Source organism: Marmota flaviventris, chromosome 1 (genome assembly GCF_047511675.1).
Source record: "Marmota flaviventris isolate mMarFla1 chromosome 1, mMarFla1.hap1, whole genome shotgun sequence".
Lineage (NCBI taxonomy): Eukaryota > Metazoa > Chordata > Mammalia > Rodentia > Sciuridae > Marmota > Marmota flaviventris.
Window position 1 is genome coordinate 122,234,920 of NC_092498.1, and position 19,944 is coordinate 122,254,863.

The 19,944-nt window shown below is 41.2% G+C and overlaps 1 protein-coding gene across 1 annotated transcript; it reads right to left on the reverse strand.

Annotated features, from left to right (window-relative positions):
• Positions 1-4,765: 4,765 nt before the first annotated feature.
• Positions 4,766-7,653, reverse strand: LOC114082825 (PRAME nuclear receptor transcriptional regulator). Its single transcript, XM_027923904.2, has 3 exons — positions 7,361-7,653; positions 6,376-6,984; positions 4,766-5,342 (listed from the first exon to the last, which is right to left on the reverse strand). The coding sequence occupies exons 1-3, from the start codon at positions 7,651-7,653 to the stop codon at positions 4,766-4,768; spliced, it is 1,479 nt and encodes a 492-aa protein (XP_027779705.1).
• Positions 7,654-19,944: the final 12,291 nt, after the last annotated feature.

Sequence of the window (19,944 nt, forward strand, 5' to 3'; positions counted from 1 at the left end):
GGATATTTGACCTTTTATTTCTGTTTAGACATTAGGCCTTTTTTCTCATCATCTCCACACAGGTCCCTGAGTGTGCATTAAACCCCACTGTCTCATTTCTATTTAGATCCATCCCTGTAATTTGTGTATCCTTAACTATGGTTAAGTCCAACCTGCCTGTCTGCTAAACAGATTACGCATCGCCAGGGTGAATTGTTAATACCAAACAACCTACTGTGTATGCCATACTTCCTCTGCTTACTTCCTAATAATCTGGAGATTCCCCTTCCCACAAAGCCTTCATATATACAAGTCCTTCTGCTATGGATAGCTACCACCTACCATCCCCTTTGCATGGCTGTCCTTACTGACAAGGTCTCTCTTTAGCCAAAATCGACTTTTCAATAACTCACTGTATTAGCCAGGCAGGGTGGTGCACACCTGTAATACCAGCAACTTGCAAGAATCTTTATCAAAATAAAAAGGGCTGGGGATGTAGCTCAGTAGTGAAGTGCCTCTGGTTTGATTTTTCAGTATCAAAACAAAAACAAAAAACAAAATCTCATTGTATTGGTGTTTCTTGGAATATTTTAATGCCAAAGTCTAAATTCTAAATAATGTCACCAGATTCAATCCTCAAATGAGGTCTCCAGACAAAAGTCCCTACTGTAGTAAATCCTGTTTTAGAAGATACAGTGCTGGGCCTGGGATTGTGGCTCAGTGGTAGAGCAATTGTCTAGCATGTACGAGGCCCTGGGTTTGATTCTCAGCATCACATAAAAATAAGTAAATAAAATAAAGATATTGCGTCCAACTACTTCTAAAAAATAAATAAAAAAGAAGATGCAGTGCTATGATTTGAATATATGTGTTCTTTCAAAATTGATACATTGCTATCCATACCCAATGTGATGGTGTTAAAAGGTTCTTTTAAAACAGGATTTACTATAGTAGGGACTTTTGTCTGGAGACCTCATTTGAGGATTGAATCTGGTGACATTATTTAGAATTTAGACTTTGGCAATAAAAGATTCCAAGAAACATCAATACAATGAGATTTTGTTTTTTGTTTTTGTTTTGATACTGAAAAATCAAACCCAGAGGTCCTTCACTACTGAGCTACATCCCCAGGCCTTTTTATTTTGATACAGGGTCTTGCAAGTTGCTGGTATTACAGGTGTGCACCACCCTGCCTGGCTAATACAATGAGTTATCTGAATACAATGAGTTGGATCTGAGAAGAAGGGATTAAGTCATAAGTATGCTGCTCTTATGAATGGGATTAGTGCTTTTTATAAAAGAAATTGAGGGAAGCACCCTAGGCCCTTCCACCCTTCTGCTCTTCCACTGTGAGGACAGTGTTTATCTTCTCCAGAAGATGCAGCAACAAGATACTGTCTTTGAAGCAGAGAGAATGCCCTTGCAAGACACCAAATCTACCAATGCCTTGATCTTAGACTTCTCAGCCTTCAAAATTTTGAGAAATAAATTTCCATTTTTTATAAATGGCTCAGTCTTCAGCATTTCATTATAACAGTAAGAATGAGCAAAGACACACAGCATCTGTTTTTCTTTCTCTACTTGCATCAGGAAGCTAATAATCAATGGCCTGTGTTGGGTCATCCATGATGTCTGAGTGCTCTGACACATGCTTTGCATAAATTAGCCCCAAAGGATATCATGGTAATCATAGGACGCAGATATTACCAGCTCTTTCAGTAAATGATCCCAAAGCTGGAGTAATTCAATGCCTTTCCTTTGCTCTTCATCCTTTGCTCTTCATACCCATTTGGTACTTGGATGTAGGTTTCCCATTCTGGGAAATATTTCCTGTAACTTGGGTCTATGGCAAGTGATGCTGAGGCAGGGTATATCTGAGGAAAAGCAAGAAGCAAGCACCTTTTCTTAGCCCTTCTTAAGATATACCATTGGTTATGTTTTCTCTAGAACATGGCCAAGTATGCTCCACAAGCTGATGGGCCCATTTCTTTCTTATGGGATTTAGAATAGGAGGCTGGAAGGGGTAACAGAAGAAAGGAAAAGTAACTGCTATGGGAAGAGAATGAAGAAGGGCCAGCTGCTGTGTAACAAGATTGTCAGTAATGACAGCAGCATGCACCTGAAGGTCAAGCAAGGCTTCTGAAGAATAAACAGTATTGGGCTTGCTCATACTCAGGGCAATATGCAAAGGGAACCCTAGCCCTTTTTCTTGGTGTGTGGCCTCCTCCCCAAGTGCTTACCTGGGAGGCTTATGTCACAAAGAAGGTATGCCAGTCCAGGGGCAGAATGCAGTGGTGTGGTGGGGACAGTGGCTGGGAGGCAGGCAGTCCTCTTGCTCCCTGGGCAGTCAGCCAAACAAATGCCCAATGATTATAGTGTCCAACCCCACAGTCCTTTACTTTTGGATTGTCCTGTGGAGTAGCCCAACCTACTCCCAACTGCCATGTCTCCCATTTACCTGCTTCCACCTCACTGCTCCTCAGGACCTAGCATGGGCTTCTTTACACTACTGAGACCCCAGATCCAAAGTATCTCACTAGTTCCAAGGAGGTTTATTACCTCCTTAAGAAAAGATAGAATCATGTGGTGGAAAGTCATTCTGTCATTGATAGGAACACCTAAATATGTCATATATATATATATATATATATATATATATATATATATATATATATATATATATATATATATAAAACTGGGGATTGAACCCAGGGCCTTGTGCATACAAGGCAAGCACTCTACCAATTGAGCCAAATCTCCAGCCCTGCTATCATAATTTTTTAAAAAAATATTTTATTGTAAAAATACAAAAAAATGCTCATCATCTCTAGCAATCAGAGAAATGCAAATTAAAACTACTCTAAGATACCATCTCACTCCAGTAAGAGTGGCAGCCATTATGAAAACAAACAACAAGTGCTGATGAGGATGTGGGGGAAAAAGGTACACTCATACACTGCTGGTGGGACTGCAAATTGGTGCAGCCAAATTGGAAAGCAGTATGGAGATTCCTTGGAAAACTGGGAATGGAACCACCATTTGACCCAGATATTCCTCTTCTTGGACTATACCCAAAGGACCTAAAAACAGCATATTGCAGGGACACAGCCACATCAATGTTTATAGCAGCACAATTCACAATAGCTAAACTGTGGAGCCAACCTAGATGTCCTTCAGTGGATGAATGGATAAAAAAAAATGTGGTATTTATACATAATGGAATATTACTCAGCAATAAAAAAATATCATTATTTGCAGGGAAATGGATGGCATTAGAGCAGATTATGCTAAATGAAATTAGCCAATCCCAAAATAACAAATGCCGAATGTCTTCTCTGATATAAGAGGGGTGGCTCAAAATGGGGTTGGGAGGGAGAGGAAGGGAGGAAGATTACCTCTAGATAGGGAATAGGGGTGGGAGGGAAAGGGAGGGAGAAGGGGAATAGCATGAATGGTGAAAGGAGAATCTCATCATTATACAAAATACATATATGAAGATGTGAAAAAAAAAATTGATTCTTTGGTTAAATTTAAGTCTGCCAAATTTTCAGAAACAAAGGAACCGCTTCCCTTTGGTAAGTAATAAGAATGTGTGGGATATATTGAAATCATTTGAGTTTTATCATTCTCAAAGGTGTTAACATCTATTTATGACCTTTTTAAAATCAATTACTGCATCAGTAACTGTAAAATGGTGATTTCCTAATACTATTTTTCTGTAGCTGATATTCTTCAGTGAATAAGAGCTTTCTCTACTGCTCTGTGTTTTGGAGTAACAATAAAGACTTATGGATTCTTTTTTTTTTTAATTTTGTTGTCAATGGATCTTTTAAATTATTTATATGTGGTAATGAGCATTGAGCCCAGGGCCTCACACATGACAGGCAAACGCTCTACCACTAAGCCACAGCTCCAGCCTCTTGAATGTCATAAATTTTTAATATGGATACACATATTAAATATAAGTATTTTATTAAAGTGAATTTACATTTTTAACCGGCCACTAATTAAATTCAAGGGGCAGCTCCAGTTCATATGAAGGATAGACATTCCCTTTCAGTATTGAGGGCCTAACTTGTGTACATTTAATCCCTGTATACAGCAAAAGGTCAGACTGAGGCTTATGGATCCTCTAGAGAACAGTGAAAAGTTACAAGATCTCAGTGGACTTAGCAGTGACAGCTCATGTAAATAACACTTTATTCCAGTGGTACTCACTACTGTACATTGTTTTAGGCCCTCAGGATGCAACTTGTGTGTACTGACACACTCACTAAAATAGCCACAGAAATAAGTAGGAAAAATACACCCCAGAGAGAACCAAATGGAAGGAATGATAAATGGTGCCATGAGACCTTGGGATTTAACATTCAGCCAGGTGTGGTAAGCATCTTGGATGCTTAGTGCCTTCTCATTTCATCAGTAGCTGGATTGTTCTTGAGGTCTCCACAGGGAAAGCAGGTTCAAATATCACACAGTATACCAAATGGTTTGCATTGAGGTTTTTTATTTCTGGCCATTTCTTTACAGCTATCCATGCAGGGATAACTCCCACATGTATCTCTCAAGCCTGAATCAAACTCTTCTAGAAATTCAGATCCATACTTCTAACTTTATAAGATGCATCTCACCAAAGATACAAAAAACTCTAAGTAAACATCTGCCCCCACTCCCATCACCTTTTTCCCACTTAACTGAAAACAAAACTGGCTTTTTTTCTAAATGTGTTTACTTTGAGCTTTTGTGTCCAAGTGCCCAAAATAAAGCTGTGGATATATGCATTCATCTAAGCAGGCATGTAACAGGGACACAGAATGGGTTCTGGGTCATAGAAGGTCCTGTCACCACAGTGAGGACAGGGGTTGGCACTGAACCAGACCATGCCTGGCCGCCCCAAATCGTGCAGCATTTGCTTTAGCTTGGCATGCAGGTAGGCAAGTCTCCCCAGGTGGAGGGTACCCTCAACATCTTCATAACTCTCCAGTGGGGCAGGATACATTACATGACTTAGCTTGCTCAGCCCAATGGTGTGGAGCAGGAGGTTCTCTAACACAGCCATGGAGATGGGATTCCCACAGAAGCTGAAGGTTGTGAGCTGGGAGCAGTGGCTCAAGGCAGGCAGGATAGCAGTGAACTGGGAGTCCATGATCCCACATTCATCTAAGTCCAGATCCTGGAGAGTGGTGGAGGTTCTCTCTAATAGAACTTGGAGGGGCTCAAAACTTACACAGGTCAGATTGACCCCACTCAAACCCAGATCCTTCAGCTGACTGATGTTGGGGCATTGGGACAGATGTGTCAAATCTGACTCTGAAAGCAGGCAGTTAGTGATTGATAATGTCTCCAAGGGACTCTTCAGGGACCTAGGGAAAGACAGAATAATTAGTGCTGGGGAATAGTGATAGTGGATATCAGACAATGAGGATAACCCAGAAACATGTTATTTCCCACACATTCCCTTATTGGAGATCCAAACAACCCTTTACAGACAGGATATTAGAGACAAGTTTGGAGAAAGAGGTTCATGCTGATAAAGCTGTTGAGTGCAGTCTATAATCTGAAATCTAAGGTTTGATGGGCTTTCCCTTCTTTAATGCCCCCCCTCACTTAGCTATTTTTAGTTATCTTAGACATCATTTCCCAAAGCTACCCTCTCCAGACATAAATCCATTAAATAGTGTTCTAGCAGCAATATGTCACTGTTAATTGCATCTAATCAACTTTATAACTGAAATTGCTTTCTTTCCAAAACTGATGTTGAAATATAACTCCCATTATAAGATATTAAGAGGTGGGACCTTTAAAATCATGTGACTGATAGGTAATGGGTTATCTGAACAGTAAGTCTGCTATAAAAGCTGGTTTGGTGAGGTCTCATGAGTACTCCTTGTCTCTCACCATAATGCCTACACTATTTAGGAGCTCTGCCAGCAAGAAGGCCATCACTGGATGTGGCTCTTCAAACTTGGACTAAACTGTTGAGCTAAAATAAACTTTTTTATAATGAACTCAGTCTGTGGTGTTGTATTATTTTTAAAAATATTTTTCAGTTGTAGTTGGTCACAATACCTTTATTTTTATTCATTTGTATGTGGTATTGAGGATCGAACCCAGGGCCTCGCACATGCTAGGTGAGCATTCTATTGCTGAGCCACAACCCCAGCACAGGCTGTGCTACTGTATTATTATTAGCAACAGAAAATAGACTAAGATAACCTCTAACCTTTATTGGGGTAGTTGTGTCATACCATACTTGGAAATAAGACAATATGGTGTCTTCTAGTGACCTGTTCACTCTTGCATTATTTGTGGCATATACACAGCAGATGTCCATTGCTGTTATCAAAATGAAGAAGGGCTTGCTCTGGTCTACAGAGCAATCTTACTATCCCTCACCTGAGCACTTGGTTCAGACGGCCTTTGAGGAAGGAGATAGAGTCCAAATACAGCTCCTGGAGGTGATGCAGACTGAGGAACTGAGAGGTTAACTGACTAACACAATGCTCCTCCTGCTCCAAGGAAGTGTAGGAAGACATGTGGATGTGGGACAGGAGGAGCCTGCGCAGATTACCCATCTGGCCTAGATGAGGAGCAAACTTCCCTAAGGTGGACAATTTCCAGGTACAATTCACTTCCAAATCCTGGACAGAGTCCAGCTGCACCATTTTCAGGATCATCTTAATATTCTGCATGGGCACTGAAAAAATCTTCAATTTCTTACAGCACAGGTGTAGTAAACCTTTCTTTTGCTTGACCTTCTCAATGAGGGAAGCAAGCAATTTATCACGGCTGCCTTCCTTGAGGCACAGGTCTATAAGCACTTCTACAGGAGCCAAAGGCTGCTTCCCCCTCATTCTGCAACCGTCCACTCTTCGCTTCTTCTTCATGGGCTGGGTGGCCTCTGGCTCCATCAGTGAGTACACACTAGCTCTGCTTCCAGACCATATGGTCCAGAAGTCCCGATGAGCATTCTTACGTAAATCCAGCACTTGCAGTTTCCATCTCCTGTAGGAAAATAGGTAATCAACTCAGAATAAAGAGCAGAAATCGTACAACCTTGGAAAGAAACAAAGCTGCTCTTTTTCCACTGAGAATCTGCTTCTCCTTTGGATTTTTCTGGAATCCCTTCTCCTAAGATACTTCTTGAGCCCTGCTTATTGTACATTGGAGGGAGTACCCAATGCATCTTAATTAATCAGCCTTCTACATCCAGAAGCCCATTCCCAGAGTGACACCAAAAAACAGACTCCAGGCCTCCCTGAACTTCCTCACTAGCACCACCAAAAGCCCCTGGCCTACCATCTTAGCTCTCCATGCTCCTTGAATACAGCTGTGTCTTGCTGACTCCCAGGGTCCTTTCAGGCTACAGGACTACCCTCACCTGGGGCGAACTTCCTGAGCAAGCAGCACATCAAGCCCATTGAGTGCAGCTTGGAAGTTCTCCTGGTGAGGCTGCCACTCCTTCATTAGGGATCCTAGAGGGAGGCAGGCAAAGGGCCAGGACTGCACCATCGCCTTCAGGGTCTTACTGCGTCGCTCAGCATAGGCCACCGTGAACAGAGGTGGGAAGAGCTCTGTGGGGAGCTCCTCCAGAGCAGCAATGGCCAAGGCCTCATTCCTCAACAGACTCTGCCCAGCCAGTTCCAGGAGCCTTGGTGGAGCCCACATGCTCATCCTGATGAATCTCTGTTCTAAAAGGAATCCTGAGGAAATATGTAGAGAAAGTATTCTCAGGTTAAGCATGAGCAACTCCACATTCTCTCCACCCTTCAGAGGGACCAACTCAGAGCTAAAGTCACTGTCTGGTAATAGCCAGGAAATTCTCAGTTTATTCTGATTCCATTCTGCACTTAGTGGCCATAGAATCACATTTGTGTCTCTGCCAGCACCAGAACAAGAATTTGGTCAAATGCTGAGGAGATGGCATGATGACCACTGACCCCATCTCATATCCACCCATTCACAGCTCCATTTAATTCTAGCCCACCTGGGAAGTAAGTATTATGGAGCCTGAAAACTGACTCTGCCCTCTTATGGGATAAAATTTGAAAATTATAAATTGATATTTCCTTATTAAAATGCTTGGGACCAGAAGTGTTTGGGATGTCTGATTATTTCAGACGTTGGAATATCTGCACATAAGATATTTTGGGGAAGGGATGCATGTTTAACACAAAATTCATTATGTTTTATATGCCCCTTATAGCCTGAAGGTAAATTTATGTAACATTTGTAATAATTTTGTGCATGGAACAAAGTTATACAATGTAGATTTTTCCACACATGGTATCACACTGGCACTCAAAAGCTTCAGATGTTGGAGCATTCTGAATTTCAGATTTTTGGATTAGTAATGCTTACCTGTATTTTCCAAAGACAATGGGAATGGGAATACCACATAGCCCAGAATAAACTCCTTCTCTGCTCCAACAATAAGCCAGGTGGGACAGATTAGGAAAACATGCACAATGGGTGCCATTGTATTTTCCTTTATAAAACCTTTAATTAAGAAACTATAAAAGCACTTTAATAGTAATACGTAATATTTGGAAGAAATAATTTAAAAAAATTCAAGGGGTACATCTTAACGTGTCTCTACTACACAGTGATATTAGGATTTTCACTCTAACATGAAATATAGAGGAATGAATAATTCACAGAGCAATGCCTCAGTTTTATTCAAAACACTTTAACTGACAAAATATGTATTTATGGTGTAGAGCTAGCTAGGTGTGGTGGTGCACGCCTGTATTCCCAGACTCTGGAGGCTAAGGCAGGATGATGGCAAATTTGAGGCCAGTCTCAGCAGCTTAGCAAAATCCTGTCTCAAAAACTAAAAAGGAATGGGGATATAGCTCAGAGGTAGAGTGGATTCAATCCCCAGTACCAAAAATCATTTACATTTATTTTGAAATATGCATTAACTATAGAATGCCTAAGTCAAGCTAACTCACAGGCATTATATCATACTCTTACTAATTATGGTAAAAACCTTTAATATCTACTCCCCTAGCAATTTTCCAGTATATATTTTCCCTAACTGTAGTTAGTATATTGTACCCTAGGTCTCTTGAATAAACTTTCAATCCCAAAATGAAAAGGGAGAAAGAACAGGGGGAAAAAAAAAAAGAAAAACCTTTCACTCTTAAAAACATCCTTTGAATCGCCTTACCCATAGGGGTACTATGGATTAAATCCAGGGGCCCTCTATCACTGGGTTACTTCCTCTATCCCTTATTTTTTTGAGAAAAAGTCTCAGTTGTTGAGGCTGATCTCAAACTTTCCATCCTCCTGCCTCATCCTCCAGACAACTGGGATTATAGGCATATGTTTCTGCACCTCACCTATGAAATATTTCTAAGCTTTTAAAAAATTATGAAGAAAAAAAAATCTAAATAAACCACAAAACTTATAAACGACAAAACTAGAACAACTGGTCACACTCTATTTAAATGTTACCAAGTAAAATTCTGACCAGTCATGTCTTTCATTTCCAAAACAAAACAAAAAATCTGTTTAATTATTTTAAGCATATGTAAAATGGTATATCCAAAGCAGAAAACAAAATGTTCCAAGTTAAGGCAAAATGCATTAAGAGGAAAGAGCAAAGCCTAATCCTGATCTTTTCATAAGGAAAGGAAAACTCTCTATGCAGTTAGCCTGCCAGACTATGAAGACCCTGGATGACATTCCTGACCCATCAGGCCCAGGTGCAGTGCAGGAAGCCTTGTATCCCAAGTCAGGGAGGACGAAAGAATTAACTCAGTCCTCAGAAGCTATCATAGGCCATTCTGGGTACACCTTCCCCTTTTCAGCTCTAAGCTTACAAGTATATGCATGAAATCTGATTATAATATTGGTTCTCCATTCTGTGTATCCTAATAAGGTGTTTCACCTTCTGTGGAATCAACTCACTGAATCACATGTCCATTCACAAAAGGGAAAGGAAAAGCAAAACCAATTGAAACTATAATCGTTGGGAGAATTTGTGGCCACATAAAAATTTCAAGTTAAAAAGCTTTATGAAGAACGATGTCAGCTCAAGAGGAGGAAAAAAAAAAGCCTCAAATTAAGAATTCCCAAGTATCACATTGTAATTTATAATTTATAACCCCTAACAATGCAAATCAAGTTTGTACAAAACTCAGGTTTGTACAAAGGTACAACAGAGTTGTGGTTAGTCTTCCAGACTTTGAAGGTCAAGGATACCCCAAAGAAAGTTAAATCAAAATTACAAATAGGAGTAAAGGTAGGGGCCTGGGAAGGATGGAGATGGGAAGGAGTTGATTACCAATGAAAAGTCAAAGTGTTTGTTTGGGAAAACTTCGAGACTTCTGCCTGGATGAAACTGAGAGATTAAAAGAAGGATAAACTTGGTGCAGTGGCCTACATCCCAACTATTTGGGAGGCTAAGGCAGGAGGATCCACTGAATCCAGGGTTCAACATAAGCCTGGACAACATAGCAAGACCCTGTCTCAAAAAATTATTCAAGATAATCACCGAGGCAGAAGGTAGAACCAATCTTCCTTACTCCCTAGAGGTAAAAAGGTGTTTCTTCCCAGAGGAGTTTCAGGACTCAGAAAACTGTCTTGAGAAAATTGAATCTAGGAATGTGGTCTGGGGAGGGAATAGAGGATAATATACTTAAAGACTAAACCTGAGACTGCAACTTTTTTTTTAAGTCTGAAAGCCACTGAGAAGTGACAACTGTATGTTCTTTGGATCTTGGAGTCAGGGAGAGAAATACACATGGTCCAAATGCACATATCCTTGGCATTTCCAGAAACTACCAGACTTTCTGTTTAGGGACAGATGTTCTCTTCACTGCCCAAGAGAAAACCATCAAAATCCATGGTTTTCTAACTAGGGCTGCTTGTTACAAGCATTTAGGAGCCAGATGCTGTGATATATGGTTTTAATCCCAGCAACTCAGGAGGCCAAGGCAGGAGGATAACAAATTCAAGGCTGGCTTGGGCAATATAGCAAGATCATTTCAAAATAAAAAATGATTAGGGAATGCAGCTCTATGATAAAGCACTATTGGGTTTAATCCCCAATACTGAGGGGGAAAAACCCAAAACAAAGGTCTCAAAACAACAAACCAGGCAATTTCAACAATGGTACAGGTTATACAATAAGACATTTGCCTCAGAAAACAAATAATTCAAACGTTTCCATTGGCCCTTCTGGTGGCCTCCAGTTCTTAATAGCATCTGGTTTCACTTCTGACTGAATACTATCTACATCTAAACAGAGATTGTCCCTTTCTTTTTTGTCAATAGGGACCTACTTGCTGGCAAGGTCATCCTGGGTCCATTTAGTTAATTTCAAGGGATGTGCTTCCAGAGGCATAGTGTGGTGGTGGTAATGTTTGTGTGTGGTGTGTCTGAATGACTCATGGAACTGGAACAGGAATAGGGACACAGACTGCAGAGGAGTTGGTACAGGTCAGTGAACGATGGGGAAGGAGAAACTACAGGAGAGCAGGAGGCCAGGTCTGGTTCTCACAGAGCAGGGATCCTTAAAGGTTGGAAGCTTTGTCTTAAGACAAATCAGCAACAACATAGGCCTGGGTGAAGTGTGTTAAGGTCTGGCTTTGTTGGGCCTAGCCTGGTTGAAGTAACAGCGTTAATGGTTATTCTCTGCCTACCCTTATCCCAAGGGCCCAAGTCAGGACACTAGAACTAGAGAGTCTGGGGAGAGAGAGAGAGATCCTGGATGCAAAGATGAGAGAGAAGATATGCAGAAAGGGCAGGGGGTCCCCAGGCTTGACATTCAGCCCAGAGTAGTATGCTCTTTGGGATGTTTGTACTTCATCCTCCTGACTCATCATAGCTCACTGGACTGTGAAGAATGTACATCTCTGTAAAGCTTAAGAGAGGATTCTAGTATGGGTCATCCAAATTTACCAAATTTCAGCCCCATGGCGATGGGAGTAAAACCAGAGTACCCTAGGCTGTGTAGCATTTTCTCTCGAACAAGGAGAGCAAATGGGTTGGGGATGTAGCTCAGTAGGTAGAGTGCTTGCCTCACATGCACAAGGCCCTGGGTTCAATCCCCAGCACACCCCACCCCTCAAAAAAGCGGGAAGCAATGGTACTTGGGATACCAGGGCAATGGCCTCACATTTAATTGGAAAAAATTCTCCAAATTCCATGGTGAGGGCTGGAATGAAGCCCCGGGGCAAGCTGGCCCTGTGCACATGTTCCCTGCAAAGTCTCTGGCACAATGGATCCCCTTTCCTTGACTTACTCAAGGAGACTTACTGATCTTTCTAGAGTAGAGGAAAGGATAAGGGGTGAAAGAAGGGAGGGGAAGAGGAAGTAATGAAAACTGAATTATAACAAATTATGTCCCACACTTTTATAATTATGTCAAAATAAACTATCATGTATAATTAAAAATAACCAATAAAAGAATAAATAAAAATTAAAAAAGGTTTATTGAGTCCTTAGAAGATGACATTAAGTGTTATTCTGAGAGAGGGAGGAACTCCCAGAGCAAGGCCAAAAAAATGACCACACAAACTGAAACTGTGCAGTCATCTTCACTTTGCTCAGGCAAAATTATGATTTTTCTATAGTCATTATAATTTTTTCAAAACATTAAGAATTGCTACTATTAGTTATAAATGTATAGAAAAACAAAATATATAAACTTCAAATTTGTTAAGTACAATGATTTGAAATAATGAGAATATTGAGAATAAATAAATATTGAGAATTAAAGTTTTGTTTCTTTGTAAAGACCTTATCAAGATTAGTATAAATAATGCTTATTTTCTTGGTGCAGAACTTTTGATACAGAGAAATCATCTTTTTTATGCCCTATTAAGTTTGGACCAGCTTCTAGCATATTATCCTTCATACTGCCAATGTCATGACCAATACCTTTTCCCTAATAAAATTTGAAGCTAAATTATGACTGTTCCATAACCATTACAATGATTGTGTTTTCAACATGAGATTCCCCAGTCATTTTCTTCAGGACACATACTTCCTGTCAATTTTCTTCATTCTGCTTCTATGGGAAGTTGGGGAGTATTAGCCTGGATCTGAGTGGCTATGGTTCTGAACATGATGGAGTAAAAATAATTCCTTATGTTTGGTAGAACTTAATTTTTCTAGTCTCATAAGTATCTCTCTGAAGACATGTAACCTCAGCAGAGGCCTTAGATCAATTTTTGCTTTCCATGTGCAGGAAACAATGCTCCCAAAGGTATGTAATGTACATCTGAGTAGCCCAGAGGGTGACCCAACTGGGCTCCAGGTGTAAGCCTGATGGGCGTTGTGTCTGAAGAAGGTGAGTTATAAAGGGGACACTCTGCTATATGTGCACACAGCCATGGACAAAATCATGGATGAGAGTAGCAGCTCCATTTAGGTGATATCCTTCGTCACAATCAGGGGTGCAGCATGTGCAAGATGGCTCCTGTCATCTGAGTCAGGGATTAAGAAGGGTGTGAAGAATCCAGCCTAGCAGCCTCAGGAGACAGATCCCTAGAGCATCATGACCACTGCCTGAGACCTATGCTCTGCTTGGCTCATTCTCCTCCTTACTACAGGTGAGACATTAAGAAGGGAACTTTCTGGCAGCCCAGGGCTGACTGGTCTCAATCTGCCCCAAGTTCCTCTGGGGTGATGAATGGAACTTACCCTCTCCACATGCTCCTCTTCTCTCAGGGTTGTGGGTTTGTTGTGCCTAACATAAGCACTTTCAGAGTCTCAAACTTTGGACAAAATGTCAAAGTCTCCCACTCTGGAGGCAATGACATTAGGGGTTTTAATCATGTAACCTAGTACCTACAACTGGCACACTGCTGCTCACTCCCCAGATGTCACCCTTGAGCTTTGGGTCCTAGCTCAATTTTCCAGATATAAGTGAGACCACAGGACTCCCTGGCTTCCCCAGGTGGCACTGGAGGACAAGGATATGCAGTCCTGCTTCTTACTTTCTAGAGTGATCCACACCCACAAGAACTGAAATCAAACATCCCTGAGCTCATGTACCCTTTCTATTTAGACACCCTGCACAGACATAGTCTTTGGTGTTTGATTATTCTGAGCAGAAATTCTGAGCATAACCATAGTTATGAGAATAGGATCCCCAACAAGCTAGGACTGCTTCTTATAAAAAGCAGAACAAATGAAATGCTCTGTGGAGGAAAATTATTTGAAACAAACAAACAAAAAGGTTGCTCTTGATTCTGCTGGGAGGGGCTTCAGGATAAAGACTCTCTCTAGCTCCTTGGTGACAAGGTAAAGGTGGTGAAGGGCCACTCCAGGTAACCCACATGGTACAGGGACTAACTTACCTGAAACGTCTTCTGCACACTGACACAACTCTGACTGGCCTCAGGTCCTCCAATACTTCCTTTTCCAGATGTCCTACTGTATCAGTCACAAGTTTCCAAACAAGTCTGTGAGCAATAACCAAAATGCTCCAGAAGCAATGTGATCATGTTTTAACATAACTAGTTAGGAAGCAACAGCCCCTGCCATTACTGCGGAGAAAACAGCACTGGAGCCTCAATCCTGCTCTTCTATATTTTATTAATATATTTTTGAGGTACTGGGGATTGAATTCAGCAACTCCCTACCATTGACCTACATTCCCAATCCTTTTTCCTTTTTATCTTGAACCATGATCTCACTAAATTGCTCAGGGTAGCCTCCAACTTGCCTTCCTCCTCAGCCTCCGGAGTTGCTGGGACTACTGGTCAGCACAACTACACCTGGCTTCGATCCTGTCTTTTGGGAGGGAGTCTACTTGTCATCCCAAACCTTAACACCAGTTTCTTTCAGCTGAACTGGAGGGCAATTTGAGTGGCAGACCCTGTGTTAGTCACAATTGCTCCTTCCCCTCAAGTACATTGACCTGCAGCCAATTTTCGGCCCTCCTCTCACCCTCCTGAGCTGCTAGCTTCTTCCTGGAATTCTGATGCCTCTGGCTGAGCTGCCCCCACCTCCTAGTACCTCCTGGATCCTCCAGAGGGGCCAATCCTTAAGAGGAGCTACCCCAGGCAGCAAATGAGATCAAACCGTAAACCCACACGCCTCCATAAGATGAATTACGTTGTCTAAATCGCTTCCCTATGGCTACTTCTCCGAAGCAGGTACTTTGGCTAATTCAAGTTATATGAAGTTATTACGCTCTTCATCTCAATTCTAAACTGTGATAACCCACTTTCGAATGGAAAACAGGGCCCTTGGGGAAGGGGTGGTAGCTGGGGAGGCGGCCAAGGTTGCCCTATGAGGAAGGGGAGGAAACAGAGTTTGAACTCACTCTTTCTTCTATGCCGCGGGCCTCGCCACGTGGCCTCTCTCCTTGCGCAGCTGTTGGAAAGAAGCAGACGCTGACTCAGCAAGTTCCCTAGAGCTCCGAGACCGGCGGATTGACCAATCCTGGCTTCTCTTTTCTTCTCGGGGAAATCTCACGAGATCAGGGCGGGGTCAAACAGGGAATCCAGAAAGTTCTCTAGGGCTGGAACAAGATAGGGGAGAGGGATGGAAGCTGGGTGAAGTGAGGATGAGTGGCACCCAAGTCTCCGCCTACCTTGGCTGGGATAGGCATGGATTGGAAATACACGAGGCAGGAGTGAAGCGGATAGAAGTAGGAGGAGGAAGGGTGGGGACTGTGGGGTGAAGGGGGAGATAGGAGGAAAACAGGGGAAACCGGAAGTGAGATTGAGGCAGAAGGGTGAAGGCAGTAGGGTGGAGGCATGGATTCGAGGAGGAGGAGAAAGTAGAAGGGGGTGGGTGTATGGGGTCAGATTAGGGACCCTGGGATGGGGAGAGCAAAGTCCAGACCTAGACACATCCCAGGGCCTGAGTTTGCAGAGATTGGAGGGGGAGGGGACTCCTTTTATTCCATGGCATTTGGGGTACAGGAGAACATTCAGTTCCTTGATTGAGCTGCTTAGCTCCACCCCACATTTTTTTTTTTTCCTGGACCAATACCACAGCTCTGGGTGGGTCTCATGACCCCATTTGTCTGGACTCATTTATGTAATGTTAAACTGAAGCAACCCAGACAGATTCAGTTCATTTTTCCTTGCTCTAGAGTGCTTTCCTCAGTCGGCCCTTAGATTTGTTTTCCCCCTCCGATTTGGTTTTCCAAGGTTGTTGGTTTTATTTTTTTTCTGTACCTGGAATTGAACCCAGGGGTACTCAACTATTCAACCATTGAGCTACATCCCTACCCCCCTCCCCAAAAAATACACATGCACACATATACATATATACATACATATAAATAATTTAGAGATAAGGGCTCTCTAAGTTGTTGAGGCTGGCTTTGAAGTTTCCATCCTACCTCAGTCTCCTCCTGAGTTGCTGGGATTGCAGGCATGCGCGGTCGCACCTGGCTAGGGCTTCTTTTTGGCTAGGTACCTGTTAGTAAGTTGGAATCTGGGAGCAGGTGAAAGATGTGGAGCTTTGTAGAGGCTCAGGTTGCACCTGTGCATCTTGACCACTAGGGGGAAATTGGGACTAGCAGGGACAGTTGGGGGCATGGAATCTCTGGGGAAGATTGCAAATCCTGGGTCAGATTTTGGTACTTGCTTCCTCTCAAATCTTTTTGAGGGGTTTGGGGGTCCGGGAGGCAGTCATACTTCTGGAGGGGTATGGAGGCTCCTTCTTTGGTGAAGAAGTAGAGGAGGGTTATCAGCAAAGTGGAGGCCGCATTCAACCTCACTCAAGTTGGGCAGGGATCTCTTTGGGTCTTTTGAATTCAGCTTCTTCACTCCTGCCTGGGCAGTAGCTCACATAAACTGTTTTTTCTCAATGAGAGTAGGAGGAATGGGGTCTAGGACTGCTTTCCTGTTATCTAAGAAATATAGGGTTGCTGTTTTTCCTGGATCTGTCCTGACATTGGGTAAACATCCCCAGGTTTGTTCTAGAGGGGCTATGAATAGACTGATTCAAGATTAAAACAAACGAAAGAAACCAGCGATTGAACTCAGGGTGTTTAACCGTCAAACCACTTCCTCAACTCTGCTTATTTATTTATTTATTTTTTAAAATTTTGAGATAGGGTCCCACTAAGTCATTCACACGGACAGGGAGTCTTCCACACTGCTGAATGGGGCCTGCCCTGGGTGGCCCTTGTTCATGGGGTCATGCTGTCCTTGGAGGAAATTCCCTGCCTTGAATCCCTCAGGGAAGACAGGTTCTAACAATTCAGGGCCCATTAACTGTTAGAACCAACCTGTGGCATTATGTGGCATTATACATGAGACCCCTCTGCTGAGTGCACTTGCAGGTCTGCTCACTAGAGTTGTCAAGACAGTAAGGCTGGGAAATTGTGACCTCATTGCAGGACTGGCTACACACTTTAAGTGACTGCTATGGTTTGAATGTGCCCTCCAAATTTCACGTGTTGGAATTGTAATCCTCATTGTAAGAGAGTTGATAAGTGGCATCTTTGAGAGGTAATTCAGTCATGAGTTCTGTCTCCCAATATCCTTTTTGTGGGAGTGGGCTTTTAATTTTGAGAATGGCTTTCGTATAAAGGTAAATCCAGCCCTTTGTTGGCTTCTCTTGCCCTCACTTTTTGCCATGGGAATAATACAGCAAGAAGGCTAATCAATTGCCTGCATCCTCTTCTGAGACTTCCCAGGCTTTAGAAAAGATAAATAAATGTCTTCTCTTTATAAGTTATCCAGTTTCTGCTGTTTTGTTCTAGCAACGCACAACAGTCTGAAAAAGAGACCTAAGGCAAAAAGAAATTTCGGACACCCCTATGAAAAAAAGCAACAGAAAAAGCACAGTTACATATAATGAACCATGATCTTTTTTCTTTATTATTTATAAAGCACAATGTAATTGATAAAGATGCATGAGGAACAATACTTAAGAAAGTGTATGAGGACATTAATTTTTCAGTGCTAAAAAAGAGAACAGTCCAAGGTCAGGAGTGTTTCAGAAAGGAGACTGTGATCATGAATTAGAATTTTCTTAATGTGTTTTTGAATGCAATTTGACAAGATTTTATTGAAGAATTTTGTATTTGTTCATCAGAGATACTGGTCTGGATAACTCATAAAGAAAAGACATTTATTTCTCTTTTCTAGAGAAAAGAGCCTGGGGAGTCTCCAAAGAGGGTGCAGGCAAATGGATTCTCAGGTGAGTACTATAATACCATTAAAGAATACATACCAATCTTCCTCAAATTATACCATGAAATACAAAGGGAGAAAAGACTCCCAAATTCATTCTGTAAAGCCAGTAATCACCCTCATATTGAAGTCAGGGAAAGATACATCAAACCATAACAACACAGATTACATGTTACAAATAATCTTTTTGGTTATCCATTTACAATACAACACTTCATCAATAGCTTGATAAATCCCATGATGTTTCTAGTTAACTTTTACATAAATTTACTGATTATGTCATGATATCATGTAGTTTTAGCAAGTGGATATTCAACATATCTTGAAAACAATTTTTGTCACTGTGGGAAAATGCATGATGTGACATACTGTTAATAATTTATGACTCTGAGGACAATGTCTTTGTGTTTCAAGCATAAGTGGAAGTATATATGGTATTTCCCAGAATGCAGATTCCATTTCCAGAACTTCCTCATCTTGTATCACTGAAACTTTGCCTGCCTTCACTAGCAGCTCCCCATTTTTCCAAGACCCACAACCATGGTAACTATCATTCTACTTTCTGCCTCTGGGGGTTTAGCTGGTTTAGATTTCAGATGTAAATTAAATCATGTAGCATTTTTTTCCATGTCTGCTTATTTTCCTTAGCATACTGTCCTGTATATTCATAAACATTGTTGCAAATGATAGCATTGTATTCTTTTTAAGGATGAATGTTACTCTCAGCATCATATAGCTGATATCTTTTTATATGTGGACACAATATTTAAAAATCAATAATGAAAACTGAAGATTATTTTTTTCAGAATTTATTTCCAAGATATGCAAAATTGAACATGGGGGAAGGATTTAAGGACAAGCTTTGGGGTTCTGGTGACATACACAAGGCATCATACATCATGCCTGAAAACAACAAAACCCATTTGCCAACAGAGTTGTAGGTCTGGTTTCACATGACCATGCACATGCATGTTTGTGGATATAAAGGATTTAAGACACAAAGACACACACTAACCAAATATTAGCTCTCACAGCTTAAAAAAATCACTTCAAAAATAGTCCCAGAAATAAAGTGAAAACTTATAACTCAAAATCAGATAACTCAAAATATAAGGATCAAAGGACAAAAATATTTGGTGAGAGAAATAAGCCAGTAAAAACTACTAGTCGATTATTTTACAATGAAACAGATAAATATAAAGAAGTAAATAATTCAGAAAGGAAATAACATTGTACATAGTAGGAAAGAAACCACTATAAATGAAAGAAACCATAAAAATGAAAGCCATTTTAAGAAAATGACTACAGATTTTAGGAGCATGGAAGCAGTTGTACCTTTCTAAGATAGACCTGACATGGAGAAGCAATAACTAGGTATGGGATTACAATAGAGAAGGACAGCTACAAAAGAGGTAATGAGATAGAAGAGTCACTGAAGGATGGGGGAAGTACAAAGCCAGGAATTGGCAGGAAGAAAGATGTCTTTGTTTTGAGAATTGCACAGACCCAACAGAGAAAAGCTCTGTTAAAATCAAAAGTTTTGCTGAATCCTGTTGCTCTTAAGAATTTATAAAAACAAATTTCATATAAAGTTGGGTGACAGAGAATGTTGATGGTAAACCATGCACAAATATTGTAGAGGAACAGGGAAATAAGTACAGACTAAGGCCACTATGAAAGTTCTCAGTTTTAATGAGACTTACTTTGGAGGATGAGTCTTTGTTAAAAAATGAGGTAAAGTTACTAAGAAAAATGATACAAAGCTTGAACAGGCTTCATTGATGAGATTGAATTCCATCATAAAAGGATGGATAGAACTCCGGAGAGAATAAGCAGACACTGAAAA